At 35.7% G+C, this 16,447-nt stretch overlaps 1 protein-coding gene across 1 annotated transcript in view; it reads right to left on the bottom strand.

Moving 5' to 3' along the window:
• The window catches only part of DMD (dystrophin), a 1,698,782-nt gene that overhangs the window by 755,297 nt on the left and 927,038 nt on the right, over window positions 1–16,447 (bottom strand). The window contains exon 43 of the mRNA XM_060087208.1: window positions 7,076–7,240. Within this exon, the coding sequence (XP_059943191.1) occupies window positions 7,076–7,240 (165 nt within the window). The remainder of the gene's footprint in view (window positions 1–7,075; window positions 7,241–16,447) is intronic.

The raw sequence follows: 16,447 nt of genomic DNA, 5'->3' as shown, positions 1-16,447 counted from the left end.
ATCTTGATCTCAAGCTGCCTTGAAAATCTCAAAGGATTTGTTCTCTCACCTTCTAAAAATAGATTAAGAATAATTAGGTTTATGTGATATGTTGAGTTGCATGTAATGTATCCCTAGGTTATATCTGTATAGATCAAGTGTCATTAATATAAATATTACAGTACTTATATGAAGTTCCTAGAAATGTGTTAATGCCCTTGCTGTTCATGGTATAACCTGGTGCTGCTCTGCCTAATATTAGACAATGACAGTATAATGTTATCAGTAGTAACTTCAGTTATTACATTAAAATGGTGTGTGCCACAAAAATAACAACATTTCCTTGTCAAATGAACTTTCATCAGATCTTTAACCATGATTATTTGAAGACTTCTGTCATTTACAGATAGCTGTTGTTTTATTTGGAGGCTTCCCTGAAAGTGCTTCTTGTCAGTTACAGGCCAGGATGCTTATCGTCAAGAAAAAGGGACTATCTCCTAAACTCTTGGAAAGGACTACACCAGGTACTCTAGGGCACAAGCTTCTGAGAGCTTTGTTTAAATAACTTTGTGACCATACCACTGGACTGACTCAGGATTTCCAGAACTCTAGCGGAGAAGCTAATGGGTTTTAGGAAACTGCTAACCCAAGATCAAGTAAAACAAGAATCAATTACACAGAACTGAATGAACTGATGAAGGATGATTTGATTAGGGTTTTTTTGGGGAATATGGTTGATGCTTTAATGTTCCGTTTTCTTAACATTAAGAACTCCTTTTTCTTTTTACTTACCCTATCTATAACTCATGGTAATTTAGTAGATTACATTTCTTTGGAGAGAAATGAAACATTTATCTTTTCTCCCTGCCTGATCCCTCCAGAACTCAGAAACTCTTATCAAGTATTCTTATTTTCATGGCAATATATTTAATTGCACAGGTTCAATAAGAATCTGTCCTTTATGTAACAGGACATAATTGAGAAAACTGATTATATAACCAAGGCTTTGACTGGAATGTCATATTTAAGAATGATGTGCATAGAATCAGATATGACCAGACAGTTTTAGAAAACCACAGTTAATTTTATGGAGACAATACTTACAAAGCCCTCTTGGGAAAACTGGCCTAGTACCTGGCTTACAGGATGCCCAGCCTTACAGGTGAATAAGGAAGGTCACTTCCTGGCAGGCCCAGGAAAACTTAGGATATTTTAAGGACTTCAAGAATAGAAGAATTCACCCAAATCTACAGGCACGGCATGTAAAATGTGATTTCAAGCTCTTGGCTTGGCTTCTTAATCTCATGAGGCTTTGAAAAGTCAAAACTGAAATTCCTTATGAAAAATTTCAGCAAAACAAACTTTAAAAGGCCTATGTGGTAAATTATTATTCCTGCTGCATCTGTGTAAATAAAGAGCTCAGCCTTATTTTGTAAACAAGAATAATCTTACTTTGAGTATCTTTGATCAAATGGGAGGTTACTGTATGGAAAATTTTTATGTTTCAATAGAAAACTATAGCATACCTTTGTGGGTTATCAGATTCTGGCCCTGTTCATTGCCTTTGAGCTATTTTACTTTTCTTTGTAGAGTACATGATTTTGTTACCTACCCGTAAATTGGACTGGATCCTGCTGTCTTACAGCTGTTACCAGATTCTCAATTATTCTCATTTCCTTCAATATCTGGCCACTGCTATCCAAATTAATGTTTCCAATCTTTCTCCCACTCTCCTGTCTTGGCGTGACTGAGAACTAAAAGCTGACTGTCTAGATCCTTATTGAGAGTCTACATTGTCTTGGAGCTAAACTTTTCCCCCTAGGCTCTAAAGAAGCCCTGAGAGCTGAAGCTGAATAACTTGAAATATACTTCAAAAGACTCATCAGCACAGTAGATTATGTATGGACAATCTTCATGCCTGGAGCTGCTGCTGTGTGGGCTACTCAGGAAGTTCACCAGAACTCCCACATCTTTCATGCTCTGCCCCAGGAAATAACCATGACTGTGGACAATCTTACTAAAACCTCTCTGATGTCTGTGCCATCACCAGAAACATTCAAGCTGCAAACCAAGAAATCCATCAAATGGCCACTGCCATCCTCACTCCATTATCTAAAAATGCTTCCAGCACAACATCTAGGAATTTTCTTAAGTGGCTACCCTCTGGCCTCAGAAACTGGGTTTACAGTCTGCTCTAACAATTAGTCTTTCTTCTTCTTACCTGCATAAAAAGCTCCCTCATTAAATACCTGATTGCTCACACCATCCAGCAAATATCCTCTAACACCCAAGTCTCAGAGTCAGTTCAACTAGTCTTTCAACAACAGAAAACTTCGAAAATGAACTACATGAAGTAGCTTTCCTAAGTTGTTCAATCAGACACCTAGTTTCCCTTGAACAAAAAAGGGACTGACAAAGATGGCTGTAACATTCTCCTTTAGCTTGATTAAAATTTAGATAGGTTTCTTCCTGATTATAGGACTGACATCTCTTTTCTTAGCACATTTACTTTAGAAAACTTTCTATTATAAATTCCTTCTCTGCCCTTTTGAGATGTAAATCTTTTACAACCCAGGAATAGCTTTTTCAAGGACCTGGGAGCCATCCTTTTGAAATGTAAACATGCAGAAGGATAGTACCGTATCGCCTAGTCTCTGTGGGAAGACAGTAGTTTACTTTCAATAAGTGACAGCTAGCAAACACAGATGGCCTAATCACAAGAACCAACCTCCCTGTCAATGTCCTCTAGTACTTCTCCCCCAGCTCATCCCAACACTTAAAATCTTTCTTGCCTTTTCTTTCAGAGGAGTTGAGTTCAGTCTCTCTCCCTTATTGCAATAGTCTTGAATAAAGTCTTACTTGCGTATTAAGTTGTCCCATGCAATTTTTCTTTGACAACACTCACAGGAATGTGAACACATGCAGAGAAGGATTTTGGTGTTCGGATACTTTAACATTCAGTCACTACAGTTGTGTCCTCTGGTACTTTTCAGTGTGGATTTGACATCATGGACAATTAAGTGTCTTACACGGTAAGGAAGAGTCAGTACAACACTGTCATGCTTTTTAATGGACCACAGGTGGAAAGTCATGCTTGACGGGAGGAAAAAAACCCTCCTTGTCATCAATATGAGCATAATATAGTCAGTAAGACAACATAAAATTATGTGCCCCCTCCCCACCTCATATTTAAATAAAAGGTTTGGGGGCCTTCCCTGGCAGTCCAGTGGTTAAGACTGCACTTCCAGTGCAAGGGGCACGTGTTTGATCCCTGGTCAGGGAAGAAAGATCCCACATACCACGTAGCACGGCCAAAATAAATAAATAAATTAATAAATAAATAAATTTTAAAAAGTTTGGAAAGCAGTAGTTAGGTAGTTTCATGTCAGATAAGTAGTATATCTCCAGGTCATTATTGAAAGCATTCATTAAAGATTAAAAGCATAAGACCCTTCATAGAAAATTTAACTGGTTCCTGGTTCTTAGCATTCAATTATCATTTCTTTAATCTAAAATCAACATATTTGGTGTCTAAATTGAGAGTACATTTGAAAATCAAAATTCAAAGGCATGCCTTCTAGTGGGCTGACTGATGGGAAAGGGCTGTGATTATGCCTAATTTTCACCCTCTACATCACGATCTCATTGATTATGTTTCTCAGCTTGCTAAGGGTTCTGTGAGGTGATTTTCAAGATGAATATTGCTATTTGCAGGATTTCCTGAATAAGAATATTTCGGGAGTAACTTGCACAAACCAAGCGATGTGCAGTCAATTTTCACTCCAGCATAAACAATGTATTAGAACAGAGCCCTTAAGGCTTTTTTTATTTGGGTTTCATTACACAGCTAGCTGCATTTCATCAATAAGCATGAAGTACCAAGCAGGCAAAACTGAGGCTCCCAGAGGATATTACATATTTTTCTAACAGGTGCTCAGAGTGACTAGAGAAAACAAATCACCTGGATGGCAAGGCCTTAGGCCCTTTTTTTCAGAGGAAGCCATGGCCACCATGGCCAGACAAGGACAATTTCTTTAAATTTAGGAAATAGAGGCTGCTTATGCATCTACTTTCTTTGCATTAACTCATTCCTAAGATTTTTTTTAAGGTGTTTCTCTCTCTGTGTTAAAAAATGGGCATGTCCTCAAAGCTGTATATAAACATTTTGGTTTCCAGTAGTTTGAAGTTAAGCCAAGTCCATTTTCTCACATTTCTTTAAGTGAAAAAAAAGTTTAATCTCTAAGCAGAGGGCTATAGAAGGCTGTACAGATTAAAATCACATATCTTTTAGCAGAAGAACTCTGTGCAATCTTAATAAATAATTCATTAGACAGTGAATATAGATAGAAGCTAGACAAAGAAGGATAAAGAACTAAGTAGGTTAGTAAATTATTCACACAGGTCACTATTTCCTGATTACAAGTTAGGGGTCTGAGAATTATAGGAAGAAATTTTTGAGTCATCATGTATATGATTTTATGACCCTTTTTTTGCCTTGGATACATCCATAAGCAGAAGAAAAAGGCTAAAGGAATATTTTTGAAATCTACACTCCAGAGATGAAAAACTCAGGATATGCACAGAGGACTGAAGCCAAGGAGTTTTACTGCCAGGGAAAAAGCAGCTGCCTCTCCCCTCAGTGGTTTAGACTGAGCTGCAGGAGGGCAAATATCATGACTCCTGAAACTATACACAGCAGTGAGTGGTGTCTTAGAGCTTTAATAAAGGAAAGTGATTAACACAGCTGAGAGTAGCTTTCATGCTATACTGCAGGGACCCATTTGGCAGGAACCTATGGGCCCTGGACAAAGGCTCAATGAAAGTTTTTAATATTTGAGCACTATTCTGGGGTACGCACATTGGGACTAAAGTTACTTTGGTTGATTCAACAATATCCATTTGCATCAAAGGATTTTGTTATCTTTTCTCTTAAATATATTCCATGTAGAAAGAAAGCTCACATGGAATATATTTCTCATTATTTTAGTGAAGAAGCACATTCTAACTGAAGATTGTATTTAAATCTGAGTGCTTTTATATCTGAGTTCCAAAAAGCTATTTCTGGTTGGGAATAAAGAGTTTATGGCCTTTCCTCTTGTCACACTAAATCAAGAGATATTTAAGAATATACTCGATCCAAGATAACTGAGAATCTGGCTGAGGTTATTGTTCATTGGACCAAGTAACTGTCCTTCTTTGTTGAGATTATTTATTGAGTAATGAAAAATCAGTATTGATGAGATGCAGTTGCACTGGAGAAGGGGTGCTCTGAGGACACTAGGTGCTAGTTAGGTGGAAAAACTGAAAGGATACCAGAACTGATGGCTTCCCTGCATGATGATGTGCTTTGCACTCACCCAGTCTTGTCCCTGTGACCACACATGACTCAAATGCAGGGTGATGGGTCCATCAGAAGCTGCACCTTGGTATCAAGACCTCCACTCTGTCATCACTGCGCTGGCTATGTTTTCACTTGTCCTGTATACTTTCTTAAAGTTAACTAACTTTGTTCTGGTTAAAAGCCTATTGTGACTTGAATTTAATTGTCAAACTGAACCCAAGACCATGCCACTGGTTGAGTAGCCTGGGTTTTGCACTGGTGAAATGATGTCTTCTTGTGACTTATCATCAGCTCTGGTGGGTAGCTATCAGAATGGGAGATGTAAACATGTCAAGAAGAAGTAAGGTAAAAGTAGTGCAGTGCACTTTGCAAATATAACTCATTTTAGGTGTGGCAAACCTTTCTGTATCTCTCTCCTTTCCTCACTCAAGTACATCCTTCCTAAATGTTCATCAACTCTTCTCTAAAAGATCCTCACACTTGCTTTTATCCTTATCTCCTAGCAAAACACCAACTAGATAGTGATAAAACCATTAGGTTGTTATAGCCCTGGAAAGCAAATAAATTGAATAATTTGGGTCAATGAATTAAAAGAAAAAAACTTTTCTCAAAGATATTATTTAACTTATTTAGTCTGAAGTTACCCATCATTACATTAATTAACAGGCTGTGCTTTCAATTGAATTGGTTTATGTGATTGGCCACTTAATGTTGTTGGCCCATAGGAGATGCAAAAAAAAAAAAAAAAGGGAATCCTATTGGGACAAATCCTTGAAATGGGCTCCTGGGAAGGGAGAAAAGATAGGAACAATCAATGTGTACAGGGACACTAAGAGGAGGAGATGGTGGTGTCCAATTGGCATGTTTGTCTGGAGCCCTAAGCTTACCTATAGCATCTCATTACCATTCTGGGTGCCTCATTAACATCTTTATTCATTGATTTAAAAATGCTAACAAGTACCCACCATACACTGAGCCCTGGGATGGGGGTGTTCAGAAATGAGTGGGACAGGCAGATAAGTAAGAAGATGCCCTCTGCATTCAAAGAACAGTGTGATGAGGTACTCAGGTCTCTAAACTTTAAGTGTCAATCAATGTACAAAGACTATAGGAGATGGATACAGAGGTTTATAAGCAATCCTAAAAGGGTTTTTCACTCTACTAGAGGTATGTAAGAAGGCTTTGAAGAAGCAATGACATTGAATTCAGTCTTATAGGATGGAGGGAAAATTCATCATGCCAAAAAATGAGACAGAAATCATTTAAAGAAGAGAGAAGATCAAGAACACAGACATGGCGTGAAACCACACGCATATAAAGATACTATATAATTTGTTGTATCTAGAATACAAGAGAAGATTGTTGGCAGAATAAGAGGATACCAAGGCAAACTGGAGTCAGTCTGAGAGGGTTTTATAATGTCTACTAAGGAGTCTATACTTCACTTTGTAGGCACTTAGTCTCCAAAATGACTTCAGTTTTAGATAAGGAGTCTACAAACATATTAAGTACAATGCAAGTAGGGATGGAAAATGGATCGTAGTAACAAGTATAATGAAGACATTCTTGTGACATGAGTTTAATGAAACATCATTGCTAGTAAATGCCAGAAGAAAAAACAAAATATGCTACTCAATAATAATTATTATTATTAGCATTATAAAACGATGATGGTGATGATGATATCAAATGAGAAATTTATTTCAGTGATATTGCCACTCTTGAAGAATAATATTTAGAGCAAAAAGTCTTTACCTTAATGTCAAATGGTCCTGTTTGATTTGGTTGGTTGTAAATTTCCAACTGATTCCTAATAGGAGACAGCCACAGAAGCAGATGATTTAATTGCTCTTCAAGCTGTCCAAGGTCTTTTATGTGAGCCTCAATTTCTCCTTGTTTCTCAGGTAAAACTCTAGAAACCTATAGGAAAAAACAAAGTAAAAGAGTCTCATGATTTAAAAAGAAAAAGGAAAAAGAAATGTTTTCAAAAGCTATTTGTTATGAAATGTTATAGAAATGTATGGAATTTGATATTTTAACAGCATGATATTGATTACATACATGTGTTACACATTAGGATTTAATTCATGTATTACAAATCATTGATTAATAGTCTTTCCAAAACTCTATACTTTGAAGACAATAAGCCTTTTATTGAAATACAAAACACACACCCACACAAATGCACACCCAACTCCAACCAATGAAAGTAGTGTATTCTTCACTTACCCACTCATTCACTAAACATAATGGTGTCTTGTGTATTATATGCCAGACTCTCTGCCTTTATACTTGTTTCTAACTTTCTTTTATGTTAAGGAAAATTGTACAAGGAAATTCTTTTATGTACAAAGAAGACTGGTGAGGTAAGTATTTTTGGGATCTGTAGTTTGCGAGTATAACCAAGTATAACCAAGTAAAACAGAATTAGATGATTGGAATGAAAAGTAAAAAGAACATCTGAATCAGAGTAAACTATCATGGAATGATTATAAGTGATTTTTATTAAGGGCTTACTATGTGCCAAGCAACAGTGTTTGGAAGTTTCGCATTTATTGTCTTCTTTAATCTGCCCAACAACTCTTATCATACAGATACTATTATCCCAACTTTATAACCTTCTATAATTTTATCCCTGGTTGAAAACCATAAATAACTTGGGAAGCAGTGTGGTATGCTGTTCAACATTGTGAGGTCTAGAGTTACGCTGCTTGGTTTTAAATTGGGGCTCTGGAATATGCCGGCAGTCCAGTGGTTAGGACTCTGTGTTTCTACTGCAGGGGACATGGGTTCGATCCCTGGTCTGAGAAGTAAGATTCCGCATGCCCCGTGGCCAAAAAAAAAAAAAAAAAGTTCCATCCCCTTTGTTAACACTTTAGCCAAGTTTTCTTTAACTCCCAATGCCTCCTCTTATAGAATGAGGACAATGATAGTACCTGCTTCATAGAGTCATAGTAAGGATTAAATAAAGTAATCCATGTAAATAGTTTACAGCAATATTCTGCATGATAGTGAATGATAATAAAATCATTCAATGTTAGTGATTATTGCTCCAACTCAAGTGTATGCAGAGAGACAGATAAACAAGAGTAAAGCCTTTTTCTTCAGATTATCAAGGGCTAAAACAGGTACGCAGGAATAAAGAGTGTGAACTGGCAATGGCAACTCTTTATGATATTATTAATTATACTCTACTAATAATATAAATATAATATTACATTGTAATATGAACACAAATGTTACAATATGCATCTATTATATATTATCATGATATTATGAGTAATAATAGAAAACATTTAAAAAGTAAACTAGATAAGCATACTAATATAGTAGCACATCATCTAAACAATGCCCCATACTTTGGACCAATCGTTTCAGAAACTTCTAAAAGAGCTAACTAGTGAGCATTATATGCTTTATTTGGACCCAAGAGTTGTAGGGTGAAAAGGAGATACATTAGTGGACAAAATAACCAATCAATTAATTTATAGGGGAAAGAACATTATATAAGCTCTTATTATATGTGGACATGTATTTTGAAATATATTGTGAGTACATTTGTATATATTTTGTAAAATGCATGCAAATGCATGAGTAAAGGGTTAACATCTAGCCTGGGCTGATGCAGCCCGGACTGGGATTGACCTTAGGTTCCCACAACAATGTTTCCTTGGGACACTAACTTTAAGATGAATGGGAAATGCTGGGGCTGGCTTGCCTGTTGTATAGAACTATGCCTGGATTGGAGAAGCTGTGAGTTGATATTAGGACCTTGGGCCTATATGACTAAAATGGAGTAAAAGACAGAAGGGAAATAGAGGCTGTGGCTTCTATTTAAAGTGACCTGCACAAACTCTGGTTTTCACCCCTGGCAGCTTTTCCCTGTGTGGATAAGGAATCAAAAGAAGCAATGTGTGTAGGTAGCATGGAATGTCTGCCCATGAATAATTAATCATGATACTGTATCTGCTTTGTCCCACTTGTAGCCTGCTATAAAGCCAAGTAAACATACTATTAGATGAAGGCCTATTTGAATTTCATGAGTTCTAACCCATAAGGACATCTACAGTGCTGAACTATATTTATACATCTATTGGGATGGCCAAAAAGTTCGTTTGGGTTTTTCCGTAAGACGGATTTTTGGCCAATCCAATATGCGTATGTGAGTGTGTTATAGCTGATACCACAAATATAATTCCATGCATATAATATATAATCTAATAATGCCCTCAACTTATCTTTTTTAGCATTTATAAGGAGGGAACTAAACAGTTTATTTTTATTGGATCATTTTCTACTCACAAGTAAATGTGAAAAGCATTTTATTGCTTCAATGTACAGCATCTAAGAGCCTCTAGATTCTGAAGCTACTGGAAATAATAGCCATCATACATTCCTAAAATCTCTAAAATCGAGTTGCAAACTCATTTTTATATCTGATCACCAAACAGTTCACGTTTCATTTAGGCTTTATATATAAGTGCAGAAATCTGGATAACTTTTAGCGAAGCTTGTTGGTTTCCTTCTCATCCTCCTAACTCATCCCTTCCTGGTTATAGAGATAGAACAACCCCCAAAAGAAAACAGTACAATGGGTGAGATTTGACGAACATCTGGAATAATTAAATGACCACTTATAACTAGACTGTGGGGCACAAGTAGTTTTCAGCTTAGTTATGATACCTACATTAGATACAGCCTCACAGACCTTGTGTTTCCCACTATCATAGCATTTACTTTATACTATTTAGTTTGTTATTTACATTTAATTTCTGGATGAACTAGGTTCCTACACATGATAGGTCTTCAATAAATATCTGTTGAATGAAAGAAAAACAATTTCCAGATTCAGGATTGATTTCTTTTTTTCTCAATGTAAGAAGCAATACATGTCCAGAGTAGTCAACGACATAAAAAAATGTAATTTTATCCTCAGGTTAAACAGCTTTAATTAAAAAACAAAAATATTAGTAAATTGGACTGTATAAAAATCAGAAACTTATGCATGGTAAAGAAAACTAAAAGCAAAGTTAAAGGGCAAATGACAAATTATGAAAGAAAATATTCGTGACAGACATCTCAGATAATGTATTAATTTTCCTAACCCATAAGAGACCATCTGCAAATTAATATGAATAAGGCCAACAACCAAAAAGAAAATAGGACAAAATTTAAGGGCAGTTCAAAAAAAAACCACACAAATGGATTTTAAACATACAAAAAGAAGTTACGCTTTGGCCGCAATGAGAGATCTAAAACTTTCAACTATTGTACTGATAACACACTATGCTGACAAGGCTGTGGAAAACTCAGACTCTTATACACAGCCAATGGGATGGCAATTTGGCAATATCTATCAAATGCATATAACCTTTGACCCAGAACTTTTTACTTCTAGGAATTCATCTTGTAGGTATATTTCTGGAACTAAAATCAATGTTTGGGGACGGTAGGGCAGATGGTAGATGGGGTGGGGGATTTTTCACTATATTTTTTAATTTTTTTTTTTTTTTTTGCGGTATGCGGGCCTCTCACTGTTGTGGCCTCCCCCGTTGCGGAGCACAGGCTCCGGACGCGCAGGCTCAGCGGCCATGGCTCACGGGCCCAGCCGCTCCGCGGCATATGGGATCCTCCCAGACCGGGGCACGAACCCGTATCCCCTGCATCGGCAGGCGGACTCTCAACCACTTGCGCCACCAGGGAGGCCCTATTTTTTAATTTTTGAAAAATATAAATGTATTACCTTTGCAAAGATATAAGATATAAGTTAATTTATATAGGAAAACTACTAGCTTTTCTTCTCACCAAAAAGTAGTGGTGAGAAATTATACTTTATATATTTTAATAACAAATCATGATTAATAGGATATAACATGTCTAAAGCCATCAGTCAAAAATCTTCTGATTATTTTCCCAGGACAACATCACTTAGTTAATGATAAGGTGTAATTTGAGATCTTCTAGCACATAATTTCTGTGCTCCCTCTCCGCCCTTCAAAACAGTCTTCAGGAACTGAGGGCTTCTTCTACATAGTTCATGGAAAAGATAACAGATACAACTAATTTATGATGTAAAATAAGAGTAAGTTTTGTGTCAGTTTCTATGTGTTTTAAAGAAATTTACTGTTATATTTACTACTTCATATTCTTATCAAAATATGGACAGAAACACTTTACTAGTAAAATGTGTCATTTTTCCTAATAATCTTTTTAAGTATTAAAAAACCATGCTCTTCATACAACATGTGCCCTGTGGTGAAAGAAAACACTTAAACACATTCAGTTCCCTTATGTGTTAATTTAGTATCTAACCAAATCTTGACCTAATTTCACACAAGATTAGGTTTCCTTTACTTTCAATTTTTCAATTTTAATTTCAAATGTGTAGAAGTTTTAGTATTAAGATAAATAGAGGTGACTGTTTTAGAAATGAACAGATACTAAATACTGACTTCATATCTTACACCAAAAATATTCTAGAGAAATTAAAGTGTTAAGTGTAAAAAAATTAATAAAGCAGAAATAGAATGAAATACTGGTGTGGGGAAGCCCTTTAGAAGTGACAGGAATGTGGATAAACTATTAAATATAACATTTGTATTGTTCATCTAGAAATTAAGGCAGCAGAACTGAAAACAAATGACAACTGGGAATATTTGTAGCATTTATCAGACAAAGGGTAATATTATTACATATAAAAAGGTCTTTCAGGGCCTCCCTGGTGGCGCAAGTGGTTGAGAGTCCGCCTGCCGATGCAGGGGATACGGGTTCGTGCCCCGGTCTGGGAGGATCCCATATGCTGCGGAGCGGCTGGGCCCGTGAGCCATGGCCGCTGAGCCTGCGCGTCCGGAGCCTGTGCTCCGCAACGGGGGAGGCCACAACAGTGAGAGGCCTGCATACCGCAAAAAAAAAAAAAAAAAAAAAAAAAAAAAAGATCTTTCAAAGAATGGAGATGGAAAATCTACTGGAAAATTGGATAAAGAATATGAACAGGAATTTGGCAAAAAATGCAAACAACCAATAAATGAGAAAAGTCCAACCACTAAGTAATCAATCACATGCAAATTAAAACAGCAATGATATACCATCACTTGTCTATTATACTGGCTTTTTAAAAAGGTTATTTGTCAAAATTCTGGAGAGTAAGCACTCTTACATTTTAGGATAAATTCTTACATTTGTAGGGAGTAATTTGGTAATTCATACCAAAAAGCAAGCCATCTACCCTAAAAACTATAAACATTACTGAGAGATTAAGGAAAACCTAAGCAAAAAGAGGAATATACCTTGTTCCTCTATTGGAAGGAGCCAACTGAAAGAACAGATTAAAAGTTCCAATACTGTAAGAACATCAGTTCTCTTCAAATAGTGCGTAAATTCAATGCAACCCTTAACAAAATTGCAGCAGCTATTTTTTAATAAAAATTGACAGGCCAACTCTAAGATTTATATGGAAATGCAAAGGGCCAAAAATATCCAAGGCAATTTTGAAAAATAACAAAGTTTAAGAATGTTTACAAGCAGATATCAATATTTATTATAGTTAATTATGTGTGGTATGGCTGTGAGAACAAATAGACTACATATATTTACTTAATTTACGACAATGGTGCCCACTTTAGTTAAGTGGATTGTGGATGATCTTTTCAATAAATGGTTCCAGGTTATTTGGATAGAATCTTGACTCCTACTCTATACTGTACACAAAAAAATTAATTCTAGGTTGCTGTAGACCTCAATGTAAAAGGTAAACAATAAAAGTTTCTGAAAGAAAACATGGGAAAATATCTTGATGATTTTAGGGTAAGTGATTATTTCTTAAATAAGATATAAAAAGCACCAGCCATAAAGGAAAAGATTGATATACTGAACTTCATTCATCAAGAGATATCATTAGGAGAAAAAAGCAAGGCCTAAGTTGGAAGAAGATATTCACAATGCATCTATCTGACAAAGAAGCTGTATTCAAAGAACTCTGACGTCTATGAGAAAAAGACAGGTAACTATTTTTTCCCTCCAATGGGCAAAAGATTTGCACAAGAACTTCATATACGTGGATATATAAATGACTCTTAATTATCAGGCGCTCACAAATAAAAACACAATGAGGTACCAGTTCACATCCACTGGAATGGCTAAAAGGAAAAAGAATGAAACTACATATTCTTGATGAGGATGTGGAACAACTGGAACTCTCATACACTGCTGGTGAGAGTGAATTGGTAAACTACATTGGAAAACTGGTGGTATTTCCAAAGCCAAACACACACATATCTTATGACCCAGCCATTCTAATTCAAGTATATCCTAAAGAAAAATGCACATACATGCAGTAAAGGACATGTACATCATAACAGCATTATTCATAATAGCCTCATACTAGACACAACCCAAATGCCTACCAACAGTAGAATGGATAAACTGTGGTATATTCACACAATGGGACACTAAAAGAGAATAAGAAAACAGACTACGGTACCTGCAATAGCATAGAAGAATCTCACAAAAATAATGATGAACAGAATTCAAACATAAGAGCATATACAGGTACTGTATGATTCCATTTACATTAATTTCAAAGACAGGCAAAACTAATAGAGGTGTTAGAAATCAGAAAAGTACTTATCCTTGGGTGAGGGTGGTAGCTGGGAAAGGGTTAATAACTGGGAAGAAACATGAGGGAGACTCCTAGGGTAATGTTCGAATTCTTGATCTGGGTGCTAGGAGCATGGGTATGAAAACTTTTTAAAAAATCCATCAACTTCTATTATTATTTGTGCACTTCTTATTTATGTGTTTCTTTTCCTTCAATTTAAAAGATTTCATGAAAATATTTTAAAGCCTTAAAAGTATTCATTCCTTTCAATTAACACATGAGGAAATTAGGCTCAAAACTATAAATAATATTCCTAAGTTTACTAGTAAGTGAAAAAACTTGGCTTTAAACATTTGGGTTTTCCTGACTCCAAATTCTACTCCTTCTTTTTCTCTTCCCTCCCAAAACATATGTTCTGCTATCTTTCCAAATTTAACATATTACTTGATAAATGGAGTATTAAAATTCACACTTTTCAAAAGTTTTCATTTTTGTGAGAACAGTCTATACCATTAATGCGTATTATCACTACATTTAGTGATAATTAGATACACATTTAGATGTCAACTTTAATATAAAACAATATAAATGAAATGTATTTCAATATATTTCAAATATAAACATATTTTGAAAACAAAAGAACTACTATTTGATATTTGTTAATTCATGACTCTATTATATGAGACTACTAGATAAATTAGATTGCTTATTGAATAAATTGTTAGATTTTGATTAATCCAAAGTCACGATTAAATGATCTTCATATAACTGCAATAAGTAACATATATTTTGGTAGATTTGTTATTCATTTAAAAACGTTCTTTTACTTTTGATGTAAATGCTATAATTTTTATTTAAAAACCATAAAGAGATCAACTTCAATTTACAATATAAAACTTTCTAACATAAAAAATCAAATAAGCAAAAGAAAAATCAAAACCAAAAACAATATATCTTATATAATTTCACAGACACTCTTAAGATAAAACCATTGTCATAGATCAATAGGAAAAAGACCAATGCTCAAATGAAAAAAAAATGAACAAAGATCAGAAACAGACAATTCGTGAAAGAACTATAACTGACGTATAAGTCTATATTTTTCTATTCTTTTTCAAATTCTTTTCCCATTTAGGTTATTACAGAATATTGAGCAGAGTTCCCTGTGCTGTACAGTACCTATAAGTCTATTAAACTGTTTACCTTCACTAGGAACTACAGGAACAAAATTCAGACAGTGAGCTTCAAATCGATTGATCTGGCAACGATTTAAAAAATTTTATCTTATATTACTAAATGGTGGTATCATACAATAACAGTAGTTCAGGGAATTGGCCCTTCTCATACACTGCTGGTAAGCAAGTATGCTGGAATATTCCCGAGGGCTGGGGTTGGGAGTGAATGGGGCAGAGTTTTTGCAGTACATATCCAAATATAAACACACTCTTACACTTAGACCACAAATTCTACTTCTAATAGTTTACCTTAAGGTGACAATGATGTGTACATATATTCAACTGTAAGAATGTTTGCCATAGCCTCATATATAGATAGATGCAAAACACTGAAAATAGATTACATGCTCACCAACAGGGTATGGGTTGAAAATTATGGTACATCCATCCAGTGAAATACTCTGCAGCCATTTAAAAAGTGCTGTAGATAAATATTTAGTGATATGGAAAAATGTACACTGTACCAATAGTTTAACAGTTGCAATTTCTGGGTAACAGATTGCCTTTTCTTAGTTGCATTTTTAATTTTTCTGCAATGAATATGTACTGCTTTTTAATAAGAAAATGACTATTTTACATAAGTACACATGTACACTTCTTCTACAGAAACAGAATATTTGTGCAGTACTTAACAATGTGCCCAGCTTTATTCTAAGTGTTTTTTTTTTTTTTTTTTTTTTTTGCGGTAAGTGGGGCCTTTCACTGCCGCGGCCTCTCCCGTTGTGGAGCACAGGCTCCGGATGCGCAGGCTCAGCGGCCATGGCCCACGGGCCCATCTGCTCCGCGGCATGTGGGATCCTCCCGGATCGGGGCACGAACCTGCATCCCCCGCATCTGCAGGCAGACTCCCAAGCACTGCGCCACCAGGGAAGCCCTATTCTAAGTGTTTTTGATATCTCAACATTTAGTAGTAACAACTCTATGATGTAGGTACTGCTCTTGTCCCCATTTTACACATGAAAAACTGACACAGAGAGGGTGAGTGACTTGCCTAAGGTCACACAGCCAATAAGTGGTAGGTAACTGAACCAGGATTTGAACCCAATAAGTGAAGTTTAGAAGCACATGCTCTTAACCACTGTACTATTTTCTCTCCCTTTCCCTTTAATATATGACTTTGAGAAAAGAGACTGATAGGAGTACAAAAGAAAGTCTACTTTCTTTCATAGCATTTCCTGAAATAAATTCCTTTAGTTACTGATTGGATCTTACTACAATTTCTTCATAACTTTGAAAATATGTGGGATGATAAAGTCCTATTGCCCTTGCAACTACCAAATTCAACTTCCAAAATTG

This window comes from Mesoplodon densirostris, chromosome X (genome assembly GCF_025265405.1).
Source record: "Mesoplodon densirostris isolate mMesDen1 chromosome X, mMesDen1 primary haplotype, whole genome shotgun sequence".
NCBI lineage: Eukaryota > Metazoa > Chordata > Mammalia > Artiodactyla > Ziphiidae > Mesoplodon > Mesoplodon densirostris.
This window is presented reverse-complemented; position numbering and strand designations above follow the sequence as displayed.